Source organism: Cervus canadensis, chromosome 33 (assembly GCF_019320065.1).
Source record: "Cervus canadensis isolate Bull #8, Minnesota chromosome 33, ASM1932006v1, whole genome shotgun sequence".
Lineage (NCBI taxonomy): Eukaryota > Metazoa > Chordata > Mammalia > Artiodactyla > Cervidae > Cervus > Cervus canadensis.
The window spans coordinates 36,700,077-36,723,306 of record NC_057418.1 but is presented as its reverse complement, the minus strand read 5'-3'; the positions used below and the strand labels follow the sequence as shown (position 1 = coordinate 36,723,306).

Here is a 23,230-nt window from a genome sequence, read left to right as displayed (position 1 = left end):
TCAACATCACGTGTGCCTGACAACTGCATGCAGATACAGTCAGGGCCCTGCTACAGTCTACAGTCTACATCACGTGCGCCTGACAACTGCATGCAGAAACAGTCAGGGCCCTGCTACAGTCTACAGTCTACATCACATGTGCCTGACAACTGCATGCAGATAGTCAGGGCCCTGCTACAGTCTACAGTCTACATCACGTGTGCCTGACAACTGCATGCAGAAACAGTCAGGGCCCTGCTACAGTCTACAGTCTACATCACGTGTGCCTGACAACTGCATGCAGAAACAGTCAGGGCCCTGCTACAGTCTACAGTCTACATCATATGTGCCTGACAACTGCATGCAGAAACAGTCAGGGCCCTGCTACAGTCTACAGTCTACATCACATGTGCCTGACAACTGCATGCAGAAACAGTCAGGGCTCTGCTACAGTCTACGTCACGTGTGCCTGACAACTTCACGTGGATACAGTCAGGGCCCTGCTACAGTCTACAGTCTACATCACGTGTACCTGACAACTGCATGCGATACAGTCAGGGCCCTGCTACAGTCTACAGTCTACATCACGTGTGCCTGATGACCATGCAGAAACAGTCAGGGCCCTGCTACAGTCTACAGTCAACATGTGTGCCTGATGCCACATGCAGAAACAATCAGGGACCTACTACTGTCTACAGTCAACATCACGTGTGCCTGACAACTGCATGCAGATACAGTCAGGGCCCTGCTATAGTCTACAGTATCTTCTGCTCAAGTTAAAACAGCATAAGTCTTTAGTTTTCCAACTGACTTCACACAAGAAATTCTAATGTGGAAAAGGGCTCCAAGTGGCATTTCCATGGTACTGGGCCAGCGCTCTTTTCCCGCACCAGCTGAGGTGCCAGGGGCTCACTAGACACATGTCACCCGTCCAGGGAACACGAGCTGTACCTGCCAGACACAGCAGGAACCACTGGTGCCTTCAAGGCTGAGCACTGTCTCTCCTGTGGGCGTCCCATCCGCGTCAGGTGGGTTTGCCACGGCACTGTGGAAACCAGGAGATGGGGGTGCTGCCTCCACCCAGGACTGGGGCAGGGGGTGCCCGGGAGACATGCCCCCCATCAGGGAGCAACTGTGACTGGGAACGGAATGAAATCACCAGTTTTCCTTTTATGTCTACTATTTTTCCAAATAACTAGCAAGCTGTTAAGAACATAAATCTTTATGAACTTGTCTGGATCTACGCAATAAAAGAAAAGTGTTAAGTATTTCCTTTGGCCTGGGGATGCCACAAAAAGTTCCTGACACATTACGGGCTCTGTAACCCGAAAAAGACTGAGGCCCTGCACCAGGGCCCGCTCCTCTGCAGACTTGCATCCATGGCCTCCTCCTCTCTGAGGCCCTGCTGGAACCACACGAAGGTGCGGGACACAGGCGGGCCAGCCTGGCTGAGCGTCAACAAGGGGACACGGGTGGAGGTAGGGAACGGACACTTGCTTCCTTACACACCTTCCTGGTGTCTTCACCCCGTACAAGTAACACATCTTTTTAATTAAAACCAAATCTGGCAAAGAAAGTTTAAGGAAAAAATATTCTTAAAAAAAAAATTAAGCCCATTCCATTTTTAGATCTCAAATCCCAACCATAGATGTCATCCAAAGACCTCACGTGGTGGTGTTCAAATGACCAACAGTGCAGAAAGAAGAGTGCTAAAGATGAGAAATATTACCCTCCTCTTTGTAAGCTGTGTACAGAGATTCTGAGGTGAAAGGAGAACTCAACCTCAGAGAAAACATCCAAAACTGGGACCATCCTCTCCTGTCAAAGTTACTCTGGGTACGATGTATGCAGGTGATACCTCAGTGAACTTGAGAGAATGATGAACAAATATGGCCCACCTAACACAAGGCGGGTAGTATGTGGTGATACCTGAATTCCACACACTACAAAAATCTTAGCCCAATTTCAGACAGAGAAAGCAATACTTCAGGAAGAAAAATAACTAAATAAGTAATGTTCAAACAGGTTTTGTGACAACTTAAATAGGTATTAAAATAAGGTTTGTGCTATCTGCAATTCTTTATTTACAACATTAACTGGATTTTGCTTTTTTTTTTTTTTTGCAGGTGACTCAGTATTTCCAAAGCACTCATAAAAATTTTTAAACATTTTTACATTCCTAATCAGCTCAATCTAAATTGCCACGCGATATACAGGATATTTTCAGAAACTTCAAACCTTAAAACAAGGAGAAATTAGTGACCACATAAAGAATTTCCTCACGATGCCTGTTCTTCCCAAGAACAAGGTTCCTGTTCCACAGGACAAAGATACTTCAGCAAGACTTATGGGCCATACTCACAAAACAATGGGCTACTTCTAGCTGTAGCATGGTAATCTACAAATAGTTACACGATGTATTTCTCCAAAATCAAGCAGCCCCATGTATCATCAAAGTATGTGCCAGACCTGGAGAATTCAAGTATGAAACATTGCGCTCCTTATCTCTAGAGAAGAAAGCAACTCCCAAAACTCCACCTGCTGGGACCTCACAGACAGACTCGAGCTGGGACCTCGCAGACAGACTGGAGCTTTGCCATCTATCTCACTGCTCCCTCAGAATGGGATGAGGCAGCAGGAAAGCTGGGCCCCAGGAAAGGGAGCGTCTCACGTCGAGGACCACGGCCCGCGGCCCCTCCTGCACACTGACCTCCGCTGACGTGCACCTCGTACAGTGAGTACTTGGGTGACGACAGCATCCGCATGTCGGGGCGGAACTTCTCGGCCAGCGTCTCCAGCACGTCCTGGGTGGTGGCAGTGCTGGATACCCGGATGCATTTCGTGGCGAAGTTCCCAGCAGCTTTATCTTGAAAATAAAATCTCATCACTCCGTGGAACTCCAAATCCTAAAAGGAAAATGAAATGATACATCTTTGAAAAAAACGATACCCTATAAAAAAAAGGTGTCTTCAAATTTAGTCAAGTGACTTGGGACGAGCTATTTACAGTCTGCCTCCCCTGCATGGCTCAAGCGTCAGGTCCGGCTGCAGAGCACCTGTGTCAGCAGCTGCCCACTCGGACCAGGGCCCTCAGCTAGGGCCGGGCACCACTTGCTCAAGTCGTTATAACCAGCCAGTGAAGCAGACGCTATGATCAAAGCCCAGCCTCAAGATCTGGCCTTTAAAACTCACAAAGTCTGAGTATCCCGTTCAAGCAGGATCAAAGCCAAGTCCAGAATTAAGCCCGGATGCACTGAACTTCGCACTCCAGCACTCTTGCCTGGAAACTCCCATGGACGGAGGAGCCTGGTGGGCTGCAGTCCATGGGGTCGCTAAGAGTCGGACACGACTGAGCAACTTCACTTTCACTTTTCACTTTCATGCATTGGAGAAGGAAATGGCAACCCACTCCAGTGTTGTTGCCTGGAGAGTCCCAGGGACGGGGGAGCCTGGGGGGCTGCCGTCTGTGGGGCCGCACAGGGTCGGACACGACTGAAGTGACTCAGCAGCAGCAGCAGCAGCACTGAACTTCGAGGTCCACACCTGTCCAACCCTGAGGCCCGTCTGTCCAACCCTGAGGCCCGTCTGTCCCGACCCTGAGGTCCACCTGTCCGACCCTGAGACCCATCTGTCCCGACCCTGAGGCCCATCTGTCCGACCCTGAGGCCCGTCTGTCCCGACCCTGAGGGCCCATCTGTCCCGAGATTTCAAAGGGGAAACGCTAACCCCAACTCCAGCATGAATGTGAATGAATGGAAAGCCACTTTGGCGGAATGTAACTGTGAGTATTTCAGTATGAACTACTTGCCCCAGATCAACAGGCACAATATAGATTTTCTTAAAATCTTTTTGATTTTTTAAAATAATCTTACTTCCAGAGAAAAGTACAACAGATACCAACCAAAGACTACTTCGCGGGAGGGTGAAGCCCACACACAGGACCTTAGGAGGCTCCTTCCCAGGGCTCCTTTGCTTTTTCAATCAATTACAGCAACACTCTTAGGCAACACTCTAGCTAGCACCACAATAAGAAGACTCAGGGGTTCACACCTAAGGGCGGAGGCCTGCTGCATCACAGAGCACCCGTGTTTGCCTGGTGGGTCACACTTTACCAGATGATGCTGTGTACCCCGGGTGTCCCTGGACAAAGTGCAGCTCCCCGCAGACCTCCTCAGACTCTTCCAACCCCAAGGCTCCCTGCACGGTCCCCGGCACCAAGAGCACCTCGGCGGGAGTCCTCAAGGCTCCCCTCCCCCTGACACGTCAGGTCTTCCCACCGCCGCGAGCATCCAGAGCCCACCCCCGCCCTAAGAGCAGGCAGGGGAGCCCCCCTCGCCCTCCTCCTCGCAGAGGTCCCTGCGGCCTCAGAGACCATCACAGCCAGTTCTATCCGCATCCCAACCCGCCAGCCTGCCCTCACGGAAAGGCACCACCTAACGAGTCTTCACCTGAAGGAAAGTAAGGGACGTGGAGTATTAGCATGGGCTTAACGGTCTATTTGAAAATTAAACGGGACAAAGACACCATCAGGCACATTTCCACCCCCGGGTTCCTACTGTGTCCGCCCGACTCTGCTGCGGGCCGCCCCCACTGTATTCCCCGACCCGGGGTAGGAACGCAGGGATGTGTGGGAAGGACTACCCGAACCACAGACGCCAGGGAAGCCAGGCACAGGCGCAGGGTGGCAGCTGAGAAAGCAAGTCAGGAGTCGTCCGTGTCTGGCCTGGGCCAAAAATCAGGCTGATAATCATTTTAAAAAAACCTCTCTATTGATGCTTTTAAAGAAACGATTCTCCAGGCTTGATCAAGCCTAAGTAACGTAGACGATTAAAAACTACCTTTCATCTGATTTGCACTAAATAAGCATTAATAAATACCTAGCAGTTCAGTTTGCCGGGTCTCCTTAACATCACACGGGAACACCTGAGCACAGCCGTTACTGGGCGAGTACCCTGATAAAGGAACACATTAGCTTTCTGCTCAATTATTCAGCCAGTTTCAGCCGGTGTGTGTAAGTCTACAGAATTTTATCAAAACTGAGAAGACAAAAAAATCCAGTTCCTGAACATTAACTTGGGTAGGCAGTGACCAAGCTCACACACAATAATAACTGTATCTAACATATGTGACCGGCCACCATGTGCCAGATACGGACGGTCTTCAGCATTTAATTCCCCAAACCAGGAGGCAGGTGCCACCGTCACACCCACTGCGCAAGGGGGAGAAAGCAGGTCCAGGGAGGCCAAGCGTGAGCAGCCAGCACACAGCCGCCAGGCGGCCAGCACCCCTGCCCCCGCCCCGCAGAGCCCCGTCCCCCCAGAGCTGCCTCCTCGCCGCCAGCCCGTCCGGGGCCAGCGGCGCGACCCCCCACCTGTGCTACACGCAGCCAGCGCTGCAGCTCGATGCGCAGAAAGGCGGGACCACCTAACAGAGTGGGTACTGGGTTCCTTTCCTCAACGGTCACTTCTCCTGACAGGAAAACTGCCTTCTTTTTGCCTAAAGGTATATCCTCACCTTCACATAAATTCTTCCCTGAGAAACATCACCAACGGTCACAACGGAAATGAATACCGCGTGGGGTTGTGTTACCACTCTTGAAACAGAAGTGTTCTTGTGTTTACCAGAGAGAATACAAGAAGGCCAAGAGAGAGAGAGAGAGAAGGCTCCTTATCAACTTACACACACAGAGTCAAAACAAGGAGCAAAGACGTACGGATGGAGGTTTGCGTCTCAATATTTCACCAGTACCTCATTAGTTAATGAAATTGATAAATCAATCAATTGATAAATCAATCGGCCAATCCGAACCAGCAGAAACTCACCCAGACAACCCCAAATCTCCTTCTGTTCAAGCTACCGAGAACCACCTGCTCTAGAGCTTGCACAGACTAAGAACCAGGCTCTGTTCATGTTCTTCTTACCACTTCCAGCATTTCTAGGAAAACCAGGGCCCAGCCTGCAGCCCATCAAGGCTACCTGCCAACATATAGTCACCTTTCCAACCCTCTTGTTCACAGGGCCACGACTTACCTCATACACACCCCTTAGTCCCAAGGCTGCTGCCTCCAAAGCACAAACATGACCGCACATAAAGCCATCAGCAGATGATGGCCGTTTGACTCACGCTGTTAAAAACAGCAGTAACATTAGGGTAGAGAATGGACGAAATACCTGATTATGGGATTTTTTGGAATCGCACTTGTATTTTTTGAACTTGTACAAACTACTTCTTGAACTATTTTTTAAACCAGTACTGAAGAATACTTTTTAAAACTATATGCGTTTCATTACCTGTAACTTCTGTACGACAGATACTCCCGAAGGCTCAGCACCGTCTAGAGCGGACCTTCGCCCACCCCTCCCGGGGCTCGCGCCCCCTCCCCGGCTCCCTGTGGCACAACCTGCCCCGGGGCGCCTCGCCACGCTGCGCAGCGCTCCGCGGGCACTGGCTTTGTAAAAACGGAAGGGGTGAGGCTCCCCAGGAAGGTCACATGACGGACGGCTGGCATTTCTCAGCACTGAAGTGTTTTGCAATGGAGGCAGGTATACTCTTTTCTCAGACATAATGCTACTGCACACTTAACAGACTATAGGACTATGTGAACGTGACTGTTATTTGCAACCAGAAACCAAACAAAGTGGTGAGCCTGGCCTCACGGTGGCGCTCTGGACCGAATCCGCTCATCTGGGGTGAGCCTGGGCCATCCTGAGTGCTGACCTCCGACCCGGCTGTCCTCACCCGGAAGCACGATCCACTGCACATGGGTCTGCGTGTTCCAGTGATTCTGGTACGGCTCCTCGTCTGAAAGCAAAGGCACCGTCTCTAACACATCCCAGTGCACGCCTTCTCAGTGTGAGCCAACTACTGTTCTCCCGACATCACCAGAGCCGAGCTGGAGCAAGCTCACTGAACGCGGGAAAAGTCACCTTTCAGGGGAAGATCTCAGAGTTCACACAAGTTCTCTGGTCTAAAAAACCAACCCCAACACACACACCCCAGAGAACACACGCCGCAGATAACTGCTTTATGAACTCAAACAAACCACCCTGTATCCGACCACGTAAGCATTATAAGTAAGACAATTCTATGCCAGGAAACAGCCTGCTGTGAAAACCCATCGCAAACATGGTTTTCAAAGGCCTGTTATGGCCGCCAGCACCGTCTACTTACAACTGTCAGCTTCTGAGGCAGGTTCCCAGTGCGCTTCGCTGGGAGACGCCAGTGGAAGCGGAAACCTACGGAAACCTTTAGCATCACAAGGGGATGGAACAGTGAAGCTCTCCACACAGTCCTCTGAAAATCTTTAATCTCTATATCTGAGTAGCTACCACACTATATGCACTGGGGATGTGAAAGACGGTAACAAAGGAGGCACTAATTAAACCCAATTAACAAAGAGCAAAGTCGCACTTGTGGTTAACGATGACGTCTTCATTTCTACTGTGACTCGTAAGTACTGCACTTGTACAAAAGTGAAGTGCAAATGTACAGAAGTAAAGAAGTGAAGTAAAAGTGAAAGTCGCTCAGTCGTGTCTGACTCTCTGCGACCCCGTGGACTATATAGTCCATGGACTTCTCCAGGCCAGAACACTGGAGTGGGTAGCCTTTCTCTTCTCCAGGGGATCTTCCCAGCCCAGGAATCAAACCCAGGTCTCCCACACTGTGGGCAGATTCTTTACCAGCTGAGCCACAAGGCAAGGAAACACTCTTCACAAAGCCACCTCTCTAGTCCGGGGGTTCTACCCAACTTTGTCCGGGATCCTCCAGCAGACTGGTGAGGCCTATGCCACTGCTCTCAGAATAAAAATGTTAACTGCATAAAGCACGGAGGATTGCAAAGTGAACAATCACAGCAAAATGCAATTATTAGGGCCTCCCTGGTGGTGCAGTGATGAAGAACCCGCCTTGCAATGCAGAAGACACCAGATAGATCCTGGCCCAGGAAGATCCTGGGCAGCAACTCCTGAGGCCGCACTCTGGAGCCCGGGAGCCGCACTCCTGAGCCCTCGCCCCGGGAGCCCATGCTCCACCCTAAGAGAAGCCTCCGTGACGAGAGGCCTGCAAACCGCAGCCAGAGCACCCTCCACTCATCACAACCAGAGAAAAGCCCAGGCAGCAATGCAGACCCGATGCAGCCAATAAATAGAGAAATGTTTTAAAAAGTACAATATTTAAAATATTTTTAAAACCTGTGACAGAGTAACATGAGTGGTCTTTATTAACATATTAAATAAGGTCTAGACCTTGTTTTGTGCATTTAAAATTTTACAACTTCAAATCTGAAGGAGATACGAGTATAAACTTGTAAGTGAAGAAAATGCTAAATTTCAATTACAGGCTAATAAAAATGTATTCACTGAAATTAAGATGTCATCATTTTCTCATCCATGGAAAGCATCTATAGCCCTCAAGTAAGACGGTGTCCCTGGAGCGGCTCCAGAGACGACAAACATGCTTGACAGCTACAAAATACTGCTGTTTACAAAAGCAAAGCTCATCTCACGTCGCTCTGCCAACCGGGCTGAACTGTGCCCGCTGGCATCCCTGAGCCCGATGCTCAAACCAAGGCCTGAGCACAGCCTCCTGCGCCTCCGGTGGGGTGGGGGGCGGCGCTGACGTCCCAGGCACCGTGCACTGCGCAGGACGGGCCCCCGGGCTCCTCGGGGACGGCCGTGCGGTGCCCGGGACACCCCTGGCCTCCACCTACCGGAGGCCAGCAGCACCCGCCAGCCGGGAGACCAGGGTGTCCCCAGACACCTGCCCGGGGTCCCCGGTGACGAGCCGGGCCCTCCGCAGCACGGCGCTCTAGCTCCCGCCCTCCAAGCGCCCTCCTTCCTGTGGCATGATCCCACTTCTCTCCTGAACAGATTCCTGCTCCAGCCTCCGAGCCGCAGTGTCCAGAAGTGGCCGTGCATCTAACCAGCTGCAAATGAACTGCTAAATCTAACACCACACCTGTAATTAACACGGTTTAAAGTGACACCGCTTGGCGGTGACCACCTAAGATTGTTGATCCACAGGAGGCGTCAGTAAAATGACAGTTCTTGAGTCACTGCCACCTTAGTCCACCTGCAGCCTTTCTCCAGCTCGCACTAACCTGTTAAACCACAGACTCTGAGTACAACTAATCACCTGTTCCCCGGCTTCCCCCACGAGTCAGGGGCAAAGACTCTGCCTGTAAAGCAGGAAACACAGATCGGTCCCTGAGTGGGGAAGATGCCCTGGAGGAGAGCATGGCTACCCACTCAGTATTCTTGCCTGGGAAATCCCGTGGACAGAGGAGCCTGCGGGCTATGGTCCTTGGGGGTCACAAAGATGCGACTTGGCACAACACAATCACCTCTTCCTATATCCAGTACTTATATCCAGCCCGTAAACAGAAGAGCCGGATGAAAGACATGGTTGAATCCCTTGATAACGTCCAGACACATCATGACTTACCCACTTCCTTCATCTACGAAGCTGGCAGCCCCCTCTCTCAGGCACACACACACAGTGACGTGACTGCGTCCACTGAACCGGGCTGATTCCTGCGAGTGGGACTGCACAGCCTTCCCAGCCCCGCGCCGGGCTTCCTTTCAGGCTCTCCATAACCAGAGAGCACTTCTAGGATCAGTTTGAGTTCATCGTCACAGCGTCAGTATGCAGTCAGTTCACACACTGCTTTCGAAACCTGCATTCTGTAATAAACATCTTCACAGAAACCCACACTTTAAAAATCATAGATGGCATCGTAAGGCAATTTAAGAAATGTAAATAAATTTGTCTACATAAAAATAAACTTTCATTTGGGGGGAAAAAAAAGCACGCAATAAGTAAAGTCCAGAGACAAGTGACACACTGGGGGAAAAACATTTCCAACTTACATGAAAGAAAGAAATATAAGATATATAAAGAGAACCTAAAATATGAGAAGAAAAAAAAATAACTCACTTTAAAATGGATTAAAAAAACCTCATGTTCACAAAGTGAATATGAATCAAATAGGAAAAAGGACGATCCACCTCGTTAATGACAAAATAACTGTAAAACTTCCAAATAAGATCACATTTCTCAATCAAAGTGGTAAAAATCTGAAAGTCTAACAACCCCTCTATTTGTGGGGCGGGTACAAGATGCACATTCACGGAGCAGACCTGGGGTGACGCTGGGCAAAATGGACGCCCCTGTGCATCTGGCACAGAGAGCCCCTTCTGCAGGCCTGTCCCGGGACGCGCCGGCAGAGTCCCTTCTGCGGGCCTGTCCCCCTTCTGCGGGCCTGTCCCGGGACGCGCTGGCAGAGCCCCCTTCTTGTCCCAAGACACGCCGGCAGAGTCGTTCACTGCAGCACCGGTGATAACAGCAAACATCTGGAAATGATGAGGCGAGGTACGCTGGTTGAATAAGCTCTGGTCCCTTCACATACTGGAATGAAACGCTGCCATTACACTCTGACGTGGAACAGAACACAGGTCCGCGTTTCAGTGAGAGCAGGAACACAACAGTGTGTGAATTACAGTCAGCGCCTTTTACGTGACAGCTCTTCCCTAAAGCGCTTCCTGAATAGGGAAGATCCCCTGGAGAAGGGAATGGCAACCCACCCCAGTATTCTAGCCTGGGAAATCCCATGGACAGAGGAGCCTGGTGGGCTACAGTCCGAAGGGTCGCAAAGAGAGAAATCAGCAACTCAGTAACAATAGCTCTTGTCACTTAAGAAGTCTTAAAGCAAAAGACAAGATGTAAAATTAAGCATCTCTAGCACCTAGACTGCTGACTCAATCCTTTTCTCCACTAAAAGGAACCAAGGATACATGGAGAAATGGTCTAATCCAGGTATGGTCAGAAAATGGACAAGATGAGTCTGGGACACCTTATTACACCAGATGACAAATAAGTTTTCGAAAAAAAAAAAGTTAAGAAAAACCGTCTAACCACCAAAAGGGGCACCTGGCCAAATCTGGACAATTTGGTTACCAGCAGCAGTAATGACTGCAAGTGATGAGACCCAGAAGCCGTGAAAAGTTCCAACTGCACAGCATCGGTGAAGAGCAGGGAGAAGGCCAAAGCCAAGGTCACTGTCACTGCCGCAGGCTACTAGGGCACCGACTCCTCCGTTGGGAAATAAGCAATTCAAGTCAGAGAACGCGGAATTCACAGTCTTCCTGCAGCTCAGATGAGGAAGCCAGGCTTTTAAAGAATTCCAGCCAGTAAGCATGAAAGAAATGACAGAACTGGGAAATCAGGATATTTTTTAACGCTTCCTCGATTCGGGCGAGGACTGGCACCGCCCCAGCCAGGAGGCAGAGGCCACTCGGCCTGGCCCTGCGGGTGCGGCGGGCGGGCTGTCAGGCCTCCTCCTCCGCCCTCAGCTCGGGGCCACCCCCGAGGCCCTGCTGGACGTGCGTGTGGACCTCGGCTCCATCACGGCTCTGAAGCTACAGAAACAGTCACTCCCCACCGCCAATGGAAATGACTGGGAGTTTTGGACAGTGAACATCAGAAATAGGACCATGAATGCACAGTGTTTTATTCTGCAAATCTTTATATTTTGCTCTTTTCATATGCATGCATATAGACTATTAATATGCTCAGTTGGTTTTGCCTTTTTTTTTTTTTTGCTAGAGATAGGATTATATACTTTTCCAACTATTTTCTCACGTTTAAGTGTATGAGCACTTGAGAATTTTTAGATGGAAAGTGATGAAATGTCTTCTCTCAGACAACCATGTCCCTAAACTCAGCTTCAGTAATAAAATGAGGAAATTTTGTTTTAAAACCTGTTTCCTGTATCTGCACTGAGTCTGAAGTATGTGAAATATTAAAAAGTTTCTAAATCTGAACAAGGGTAATGCACCATACAACTATATACAGAAGTTGGTAGGCTATCATTTACTGTATTTATATAACTTCCAGGTAAATACTCAACTGCAACAACTGATTCAAAGAAGCTTCGTACAGCTGAAATGCTACCATCTGAATCTCTGTAATATACTAAAAATTGAATTCACAGTACTCAACCTGTTCTATTAAAAAAAAAAACTCAAGAAATTTATGTAAATGAAAAAATTATCTTCAAATCTTCACCGTCGTATACACTGCATTAGTAACCAAATATACTTTGAAATGGTTTTGAGTCCTCTTCCGTATCTTGAGGCCTTTCACATCCTCTGTGAGACACCTGAAAGGGGGTTGGGGGCAGGCCCGTAGGGGCAGAGGCCACAGGAGCCGTGAGGGGAGCACCACCGCCTCTGGCTGGGGCTTCAGAGAAATCGGCACCAGGCCTGACGCTCTCGGCCTGGTTTGATGGGGGCTCCCGGGCCGCGTACCTGGTGCTAAGCGGGACCTGCGGACCGCACTTCCTGCCTCACTCTGGGTATCAGCTGACCACGGCAGACAGAATGCCGCCTGGTAGCAGGCCAGAGCGAGGCAAAAAGGTGAGCTGCTCACATCAGCAGAGACTTCGGAAAGGCCCCCAGTGTTTAGGAGGATGTTTAACAGCACTGATGTAGAAAGGAACCCAGGGGGCAGAGCGACACGGCTGAGAACAACTCACTGTTCTGCTGAGCTTTCTTAGCGTAACTGCACGAGAGAACGTTCACGAAACGCAGCAACCACCGAAGCGGACTGTCATTCTGCTCACCAAAGTAACACTTCTATTCCAGAGTTTTCCATACTGAAGTAAGTATTACAAATATGTGGGGTGTTTAACTATAATGCATTCATGTATAAGCTAAAAAAAAAGTACATTCTGGAATAAATTCTTTAGATAACTAATGGAATATGTCATAGGCATGAACTCAAAGACAAAGAAACAGAAATATGATGATGAAAGAAAAAAGTGTTAGTTTCCATAAAATGAAAACCTCAAAAATCACTGATTTGTTTTTATATGTAAAGTTACACTATATCTTTTAAAGGAGATATTACCATTTCTAGACAAAATCAGAAACAGCAACAAATAAGACTTTTTTTCAGCTCAAGATATGCAAAGCAGAATCAACCTAAAACTTGCAATACTAACCCAGAACATGGTGCTGGGGACCTGCCCTCCCCAACAAAGGACCTCATCTGACACCAGGCTGAGCAAACAGATCTGAGCTTCTGTCCTGCGACGGACAAGGAAGACCTTCTGCTGGAGCAGGCGAAGCAAAACACAGGAAAGGAGAAAAAGCACCGCTAACAAGGACAATAAAACAACCGGAACGGCAACAGGTACCCATCCTCAAGAAGCATCACCAGTGCAGAAGGGAAGCACCACCTGGAGCCGAGCGCGTTCCTCAGGCTGCGCTTCCAGACACAGGCCTGTCTGCAGACCCTCAGCTGAGCCCAGGACCATGGCACTTCCAGCCACGGCCCTACGGGGCGGGCACCTCTGTCTGGAGACCCTCAGCTGAGCCCAGGACCACGGCACTTCCAGCCACGGCCCTACGGGGCGGGCACCTCTGTCTGCAGACCCTCAGCTGAGCCCAGGACTGGTAAGCTGCCTGAACAGGACCACACAGTAGCACCCTCGAGTCAGAAGGCGGATCCGAGACAAGAAGCTGGCCTGTTACCCTGTTGTGAAGAAAGGCTGTACCCTCCCCACACTCAGTCACACGCAGACGGCACAGCCAGTCAGCATCCCACGGCTGGACAGGAAACACAGTCAGCGCTCTGACATACACGGTGTTTACAGAAGGGCAGGCCCGGAAAACCAGCGCCGAGGCCATGAAATGGGGTGGGGGGTCCCACAGGCCAAGGCACCCCAGGTAGAGTGAACACGGGCGGGTGAAAAGTCACACTGTAAACCCTCCAGAAGGGAGCACTGAGCATATTCCCCAAATGAGAGAGAAAAGGTGTAAAAGCAAAAGTCTAAGGAGAAGACCTAGGGACCCAACTACATTTTAAGTCTTTAAATCTGTGTGACAAAACACGGTAAGAGACTTAAGAAAAAGACGAACGGAAACACACTTGCAACATACAGGTAAAAGATTAGAATTCAGAGTTTATAAAGATTTCCTACAAATCAAGTAGAAAAAGACAAACAGCTCACTGAAAAAAACATGGACAAAATGTATAAATAGGTAACTCAAAGAGAAAACCAGAATGACCGTAAATGTAAGAAAACACATTCACTCACTGAAAACAGGTTAGTATTAGTCATGATTATTATTTCATGTATTCTTGCTTACCAAAAAAAAAAAAAAAAATCTGAATATACTGAGGATGCAGGCACTTCTGAGGTTTGGAATGTAAACTGGCAAACCCATCTCAAGATCAATGTGGCAGAATCTGCATCTGCACACATCTAGTCGTCCTCCTAACACCGCCCCGGCCCAGAAGGACACAGACAAGGGGGCCCTGGAAAGCCAGCTCTGTAACAGGGACGACGCCAGACAGCCTGGCCGGCCCGAGGCAGGAGCAGAGATTCGCGACAGAGGACGACCACGCACCTGCTGCAACACCCGAGGCGCTAACCTGCCAGCCTCAGGCAGCCGTGCTCTCTGGAGGCAGAAAGCGGGGAAGACAGGCAGGAGAGATGGCTGCACCTATTAACTCTACATCCTGAGGCTTCCCGGGCCTCCTTCAGCTGAAAGATACCTAGATGATAACAACTACACCTCCCTTGTTGATTTGGGAACTAAACGGAGCAACGGGCCGGCTGTGCGTCTAAACCACTGCTCAGCAGGCAACACTTCAGGGGTGTGAGCTCGGCAGTGGCTCGCGGAGGAGGTGGCCGGGAGGGCCTGGCCCCCCAAGCGCGCCCCCATAGCAGCAGAGGCCCCAGGACGCAGACCGTGCTGGGGCCACGAGTCCGTCGGGGCTGGCCGGGGCACCGCAGGACCAAGGCTCCCTGCGTTGTCCAATATAATTCTCACGGGGTGGAGAGGAAGAAACAGGGAAGGAGGGGAAGAATTGTCTGGAAGGAAGGAAACAATAAAAACCAACACCCAGGGTCAGATTTCCGAAGCTGGGACACAAATCAGCTCAAAGACAAAGCCCACTGCATAGTAACATTTTTAAGCCGCATTAAATGCAAACATTCAATAAAACGGAATAGCAATCTATAATAAATGTTTTAAAAAGAAATAAAAACTGTAATTTAGAAACGAAAAAAGACTCAGAACAGCCAACAAGCCCAGGGGATAAGCTGCTTCTCTCTGCAGCTAAATCATCTTCACTCCAAAGGGGAAGAGCCGCAAACAGCCTGTTCTCAGGAGGCCCTCAGGGACAGGCGGACACCGTGAAGCGAGGCGGAGGGACCGAGAGTCCCGGGGTCCGGAGGGAGGGGACCTGAACAAAACCCGAGGGCCGCCGGACAGCGCGTCTGGAAGCAGCAGTTCCGCGACGGTCCGGGCGGAAGGAGACGGGGCGGGCGGCACCGGGGCTTCTCAGGCCGGAGCGCCAAACCGGCTCTGACGGCCACGCGGCGCTCCGGATGGCAGCTCAGCCGCCCGAGGGTCTGAACGGAAAACCGCTTCACTGAACTGAAGGCTGAGACGCGCACAGCCCGGCCTGGGCAGCAGCAAGACGTGCTGAGACACCAAAGATGCCGACGACGCTTTGGAGGCAGAGCCGCCGGACTGGGGAGGGCTGAGGCCCGGGAGAAGCGGGGAGTCAGGAACAGGGGCAAAGGGGCGCCAGCAAACCAGACGAGGGGCGGCCAGGTGGTCCTCTGGCCGGGAGGCTGCAGGAGTCGCTGAGCGGAGCGCGGGTGAGGAGGCGGCCCGCTAGGGGCGGTGTCGGCGCTGGATGCGGACATGGTCCGTCCGGGGCGGTGCGGGCGCGGTCCATCCGAGGCGGTGTGGGGCCAGATGCGGGCACGTTCCATCCGGGGCGGTGCGGGCGCCGGGTGCGGGCACGGTCCATCCAGGGCGGTGTCCGCGCCGGGTGCAGGCACAGTCCGCTCAGGGCGTCGTCAGCGCTGGGTGCCCCAAGGAGGAGCAGAGAGGAGGCCGCAAACCGGGGCTCCTCCACTCGGTACAGGAGAACCGACCGGACCCAGGGGCCAAGTGGAGACGAGGCCAGGGGATCGGATCAGAGGGCCCGAGGTGATGACCGGGTCCCAGCAGCCCGAAGGGCACTAGTGACTCAGACAAGAGCCGTCTGGGCGAACTTGAGGGTTGGGCCCTTAGGGTAAGGAGCAAAGAAAAAGTTCTAAAATTTCATTTTCATCTTTAAAATTAGACAACTTACATCGATAGCAGAGTGCAGCTGCACCCCACTGGTCATATCCACAAATAACCAAACTGGCAAAACGGCCACATGATCACGGACTGTCTTCACAGCCGCAGGGGTTAGCAGAGGTAAGCAACTCTGGTATCTACACAGGCAACCTCGGAGCTCTAATGACGTTCACAACGAGGACTGCCCTGAAGACGCCACATACTCCACAACCAATACACCAGCTCTCCCGCACACCACAGAGAAGACTCTAAAAATAACTCCAGGAAACAAAACCGCCTCTTTTTTTTTTTTTTTTTTCAACGTTTATCTCATTAGAAAAGACCCTGATGCTGGGAAAGATTGAAGTCGGGAGAAGGGGGCGACAGAGGATGAGATGGTTGGATGGCATCACCCATTCAATGGGCATGCGTTTCAGTCAACTCCGGGAGTTGGTGATGGAAAGGGAAGCCTGGCGTGCTGCAGTCCATGGGGTCGCAGAGAGTCGGACACAACTGAGAGACTGAACTGAACTGAATCATTTTTTAACCCATTAATTTTTCTCTACTGGGATGTTTGCAGACATAAGTTGAAAAAAAAATGCATATCACTAAAACAAATCAAACAAATTAGAAGGAAGTTTTAAATAGTCAGATAACCTTAACTATTCACAACTACCAATAAGGCTGATTTTTCCAAAGCTCATGGCCTAACTCCGAACTTCTGAAGCTCATACTCTGGTTTTTGAAAAGGTTTTAAGTTCATTTATGTGCTGTACATGCTTAAGTCACTCAGCCGTGTCCGACTCTCTGTGACCCCATGAAGTGTAGCCCACCAGGCTCCTCAGTCCCCGGGTTTCTCTAGGCAAGAATACTGGGGTGGGTAGCCTTTCCCTTCTCCAGGGGATCTTCACCACCCAGGGAGTGAACCCAGGTCTCCCACATTGCAGGCAGGTTCTTTACCGTCTGAGCCACCAGGGAAGCTCATTAATTACTGCTAAAAATGAAAAATATACTCCTCATATCCAAAGTAGTTCCACAGTGAAAATCCTTAAGACACAAACCTATCTGTGTGAGTCTCCTCCTGATAACTATTAATTCTGGTGGTGGAGAGTCTAATAGAATTGAGCCTGATTTAAGGAAAAAAAGACAGCCTACACTTTTAAAAAATAGGGCGATTACTAAACACAAAAGAATATATGCTGTCAGCCGTAACTCAAGCTAAGACAGTTACGATTTTAAAATAGGTGCTCCCTTGATTTTTTACTTACTTTTCAAGTACATAACAATGAAGAAACAAATGACTATAAAATACATCCACTGATGGATATAAAATTAAAAGACCAAAATGACTAAACAGAAAAAAAAATTTTATGTTTTAATACAAGATAAAACATCAATATGTTTTATAAACACCATCTGCACAAATTGAAGAGATTAAAACAAACATCCCAACAGAAAAAAAGACACATCACATAGAAAGTATAATGGTCAATGAATTTGTGAAAGACGCTGCTTCTCAACAGTGAACGAGGAAATGTGAAGTTTGAAACCAAGGACTTTCTGTCAGGCTGAAAAAAGACGAATTCCCAGCATCAGTGTTAGGTGAAGGGTTACACCCACTGCAGCAGGGTGTGAACTGGAAGAGCCTTCTAAGATGAGAACTCCGGCAAAGTCTATCAAAATGTTCAATGTGTCCACCCCTCCAATGCTAATTGCTTTTGGAAATCCATTTCTATTTTATAGAAATACAACTACAGGGAGATAATTATGCAAAATGTTCACAGGAACATTACTAAAACACTGTATTGTAGAGACAAGGTGTGAATAATATGACTTGTACAAGGAATATTACATAGCCATTAAAAAATAAGAGCATTTTATGTGTTACAAAAGTCTCCATAGCTTCCTTCTAAGTAAAAATAACCTAGGTACCACTCACATAAAAAAGCTTACTGTTAATTCTTCAAGAGCCACTGCCCCCAGGGGGTTCTGCTCCTAAAGTCAGACACAGACATTAACACAGAAGCATCCACTGAGGTTTCAGCTAGAGACGGAGCTCCGGGACCAAGAGGGGCTCAGGCAGACCTTACAGTCACAGAGTTCTGAGTGTGCACGCTCCGTCAGGCACAGCCCTGACCCGTGTGCCTCCCTGATCTCAGGATAATGGTGCCACGCTTAATTACAGGCCTTTATTGAAAAAATAAACAGAGGACAGAGTCCAATGTGAAAATACTTACAGCGCCAAGAAAGAGGAGCCAGATGGAGTCACCCGTGACACCAGGGAAGGGTGGGAACACACAGACACCCTCACAAGAGTTGGGAGGCCAGTGAGGGCCCCTGGTTTGGCGATGAGCACTTCAAGGCTTCCCTGGGGGCTCAGACAGTAAAGAATCCTCCTGCAACGCAGGAGATGTGGGCTCAATCCCTGGGTCAGGAAGATCCTCTGAAGGAGGGAATGGCTACCCACTCCATTAGCCACCTGATGCAAAGAGCTGACTCTGATGCTGGGAATGATTGAAGGTGAGAGGAGAAGGGGATAACAGAGGATGAGATGCTTGGATGACGTCACCGACTTGATGGACATGAGTTGGAGCAAGCTCCAGGAGTTGGTGATGGACATGGAGGCCTGGCGTGCTGCAGTCCATGGGGTCACAAAGATTCAGGACGCGACTGAGCAACTGAACTGAACTGAAGGGTACCAAGAGGGCTTCCCAGGTTGGTGCTAGTGGTAAATAACCCTCCTACCAGTGTAGGTAGACAAAAGAAACACGGGTTTGATCCCTGGGTGGGGAAGATCCCTTGGAGGACGGCGAGGCAACCCACTCCAGTATCATGCCTGGAGAATCCCATGAACAGAGGAACCTGGTGGGCTACAGTACATGGGGTCGCAAAGAATCTGACATGACTGAAGTGACTTAGCACGCACGCGTGTACTCAAGGGTACCACCACCTACCTCGTAGCCAAGTGCAAACCTGGGATGACCCCGAACGGCTCTCTTTCGTCCTCTGCTTGCATATGAGCCGTGGCCTTCATTTCACAAGACGAAGGCCCTGCACCCGATCAGCCTCCTGCCGCCAGGCTGCTCCCCTTCGCCCTGTGGCCTCTGCTTCCCGGGGAGGGCGTGAGAGCTCAATTGCAAACGTCATCACCCTCTTTCACCTACAACGTTCTTACCTTGGCTTACAAGGCCCGTGAGAAACCCACCTGTTAACACGTGCAGCTCCCCAGCCAGCGGCCAGCGCCTTGGCCCAGACGGGCCAGCAGGCACACTTGTTCAGTTCAGTTCAGTTGCTCAGTCGTGTCTCTTTGCAACCCCATGGACTGCAGCACGCCAGGCCTCCCTGCCGTCACCAACTCCTGGAGTTTGCTCAAACTCATGTCCACTTTGTCAGTGATGCCATCCAACCATCTCGTCCTCTTGTCGTCCCCTTCTCCTCCCACCCTTAATCCTTCCCAGCATCAGGGTCTTTTCAAATGAGTAAGCGGCACGATTGTACGTCCAGACACACACAGACACACACGATTTTCAGTCACTAGGCCGCGCTGCAAAGACAAACGAACCCAAGAGTTCATGCGCCCTGCTCCAGTTTCACTGCTCTCTCAAGACACACCTCTCTGTTCCAGGCTTCCACACCAGCCCCGCCTGGGACACGGCTTCACGGCAGAGGTTCGAGCAGAAACAGAACGTGGATTTGGGGCCTAGAGCTGTTGCTCAGGGGGGCCGCTCACCGGCCAGAGCAAGGCACGCAGTCAGGCCTGGTGAAGAAGGCGCGCCCCCGGGGCCGGGTTCAGGGAGGCGCGCAGAGTCCCGAGGAACGGCGTGCCTGCGTGCGCACGGGCCCACAGACGGAATCACCAGGTTCTTTCTACGTCAGCTTTCCACCTTTTCTACAAACTCCTCAGGATTCAGAGTGAACATTTCCTGAGATGAACTGTGGGAAGCTGTGCCTACGCCCCAGGCGCTTCCCTGCCCCGCACGGCAGGCAGCGCGGCCTGCGGACCTGGGCGCACCGCCCCCCTACCAGGCTGCGCCCCTGGAGGCGTCTCCCGGCTCACCCCGGCCCCACGGGCATCAGGTGAGCACATACTTGCTGAGTGAGTCACGCTCTTGGCCAGGAACACCCTCCCCGGAACCACAGAGAAGGTCCTCTGTCATCCGAAGATCCACGGCAAAGGCTGCACAGGGCGCCTGCTCCTCCGGACGCAGACGGGGCGCGCGCCGCACTCCAGACACGCTTCCCGGTGCTCTTGCACGCTCAGACGGGAGCCGCTGCGGAAAGCCCAGAGGTCCATGGCGCTCCGCGCCCGCATTCGCAGGGACCGGCCCGTCGAGGTGGGCGCCAAGGGAGCTGCACGTGACGCCGCGCAGCCCCCTCACGCTCGCCCCCGACGGCAGAGCGGGCGCACGCAAGGCCCAGGCCCTGCCAACAGCGCCTAAAGCAGAGGGGGCACTTGGAAAATATTCCTCTGAATGAACGAACGCAGCACCCGCCGATGACAGAGAAGGGCTTAAATGTCATCATTTTAACAGCACTGAGCCACTAAAAAAAGAAATAAACACATATATGCCACAGAAGCAATTTCTCACAACACTCAGGCCCTCAGCTAAGTGCATAACCATTTCTGAATTTTTTGCTCAGAAGTTCATAGAAGCAAACGGCAACTATCACTCTATTTAATGCAAAATCTGTATAGTTTCTCAGGATCAAGCTGTTGGTACCAATCATGCACATTTGTAACTACACATACAAGATGTCTAAAAATGTCATCAGACTAATCCATGGAACATTCCTGAGCACTGGAAACTTGCTTAGAAGTTGTACAAACCACAAACGTAGTATTCAGTAGTTTAGGAGTCACTCGGTAAAAAAACACTAATAACCTTAAGGTTAAATTACATTTTGCACTGGAATATGAACCACAAGAATCGAGAGGCAAATGCAACCGGGGTGGGTGACAACCTGAAGTGCCCTACGTCCAGCCATCCTGGGAGACCAGCTCAGGGAGCACACGGAGGCCGCTGTCCTCGCAAACCCGGGCACGCGGACGTGCAGCTCCCCAAGCCAAGTCTTCAGTCCCGGACTCGTAAAAGAAATGCACACCCAGCTCCCACCGAGGAAGCTCCTCCACGCTTCACTGTCTCCTTCAGGGGAGCAAACGGGCTCCTGAGCAGAGAAGGAAGAGTGTGATCATCTGGGAGGCCCCCTGAACTGGCTGTTTGGTCTGAAATCCTCCCTTCCAGATCGGGAAGGGCAACTATTTACTCAGGAGATGTTAGTTCGAATCGTCAGCAACAACCAGGGCACGGCTCCAGAGGACTCTGGTGAAACCGCAGGGTCACCTGGGGGAACTGCTGGTTAATATGTCAACCGCACCCGGGAAGGCAGAGGAAGGAGCCCTGGCGGTGACGGAAGCAAACAGGTTTCGCCTGTCACTCCATTTCAGGCTCAGACCAGGGACAGGCCGGGCCACACCCAGACCCAGGGGCGGGAGGCCCCGCAGGAGGAAAGGGGCCAGGTGAGCAGACGCCGGACCCAGGCCGCGCCTTGCGGCCGGAGCAGGGTCTCCACGCGGCAGGACCCCGGCCTCGGGGAGGGCAGGCCGCCTGTGCTGCATCTCGGACACGCTTCACACTCCAGCTGCTGGCGACCGTGCGAGACACAAGCTGTCCACATCTGCAGACAGCGAGAAGAGAAGGGCGGCCACTCCACGCTCACCACACAGCACACTCACCCGTCTGAAGATAAGACACAGCAAGGCCTTCCAGTCTATATACTCATGTTTATGTTCAGGTTGGTGCAAAAGTGAGCTGTGGAGTTGCGCTGTTCAACTTTTCTGAGACTGGAATACATTCTTAAGTGTGGTTATGTTATACATCATCTCAACGCACATTTATTTTTTTTTTTTTGCCAATGACTTATTACCTGCTGTTTATTTTATATTTATTTTAGACTACAGAAATGATGTTAGACAAAAATCAAATTCAAGCGATTTTTTTATTCAAGTTCAAAATGAGTCGCAAAGCAACGGAGACGACTCGCAGCATCCACACTTTTGGGCAGGAACCGCTAACGAACATGCAGCACAGTGGGGGTTCAAGGTTTGCAAAGGCGACAAGGGCCCTGAAGACGAGGGGCATAGTGGCCGGCCATCGGAAGTTGACAACGACTAATTAACCGCAACCATCGAAGCGGATCCTCTTACGAGGGAAGCTGCCGGAGAACTCAAGGTCGACCACTCTACAGTCACTCAGCATTTGAGGCAAACTGGAAAAGTGGAAAAGCTTGATAAGTGGGTGCCTCGGGAGCGGACCAAAAAAACCTGTCATTTTAAAGTGCTGTCTTCTCTGTGCAACAACAATGAACCGGTTCTTGACCGCATTGTGACATGTGACGAAAAGCTGGCGACGACCAGCTCAGTGGCTGGACTGACAACAAGCTCCAAAGCACTTCCCAAAGCCTAACGTTACCAAAAAAGTCATGGTCATGTTTGAGGGTCTGACCCACTACAGCCTTCTGAACGCTGGCGAAACCACTACATCTGAGAAGTATGCTCAGCATATCGATGAGATGCAGCGAAAACCGCCAACGCCTGCAGGCAGCACTGGTCATCAGAAGGGCCCAGTTCTCCTCCACGTGGGGCGACGCTCGACCATACACTGCACAACCAGCACTTCAAGAGCTGAACAAACTGGGCCGCCGAGTGCTGCCCCATCTGCCACGTTCATCTGACCGCTCACCAACCGACCGCCACTTCCTCAAGCGTCCCAACCAAGTTTTGCAGGGAAAATGCTTCCACAACCAGCAGGAGGCAGAAAACGCTTTCCAAGAGTTCAGCAAATCCCGAAGCATGGATTTTTATGCTACAGGAACAAACTTATTTCTCACTGGTAAAAATGTGTTGATTGTAATGGTTCCTATTTTGGTTAATAAAGATGCATTTGAGCCTAACCATAATCACTTAAAACTCAATGCAAAATTGCAATTACTTTTGTACCAACCTAATAGAAGATATATGTACATATACACGTAACGTTTCATTATATCATGCCTCTGGTTATTCCTTAAAATTATGCTCTAAGTTGTTCTATTTATAAATTATTTTTCTATAAAACCTGCAAACACTG

The 23,230-nt window shown here is 50.6% G+C and overlaps 1 protein-coding gene across 4 annotated transcripts in view; it reads right to left on the bottom strand.

The window, feature by feature from the left end:
- Positions 1-23,230, bottom strand: part of AFDN (afadin, adherens junction formation factor) — a 121,386-nt gene that overhangs the window by 88,567 nt on the left and 9,589 nt on the right. For all 4 annotated transcript variants that reach the window (XM_043457438.1, XM_043457435.1, XM_043457436.1 and 1 more), the window contains exon 2: positions 2,690-2,885. In XM_043457438.1, coding sequence (XP_043313373.1) covers positions 2,690-2,885 — 196 coding nt within the window. The remainder of the gene's footprint in view (positions 1-2,689; positions 2,886-23,230) is intronic.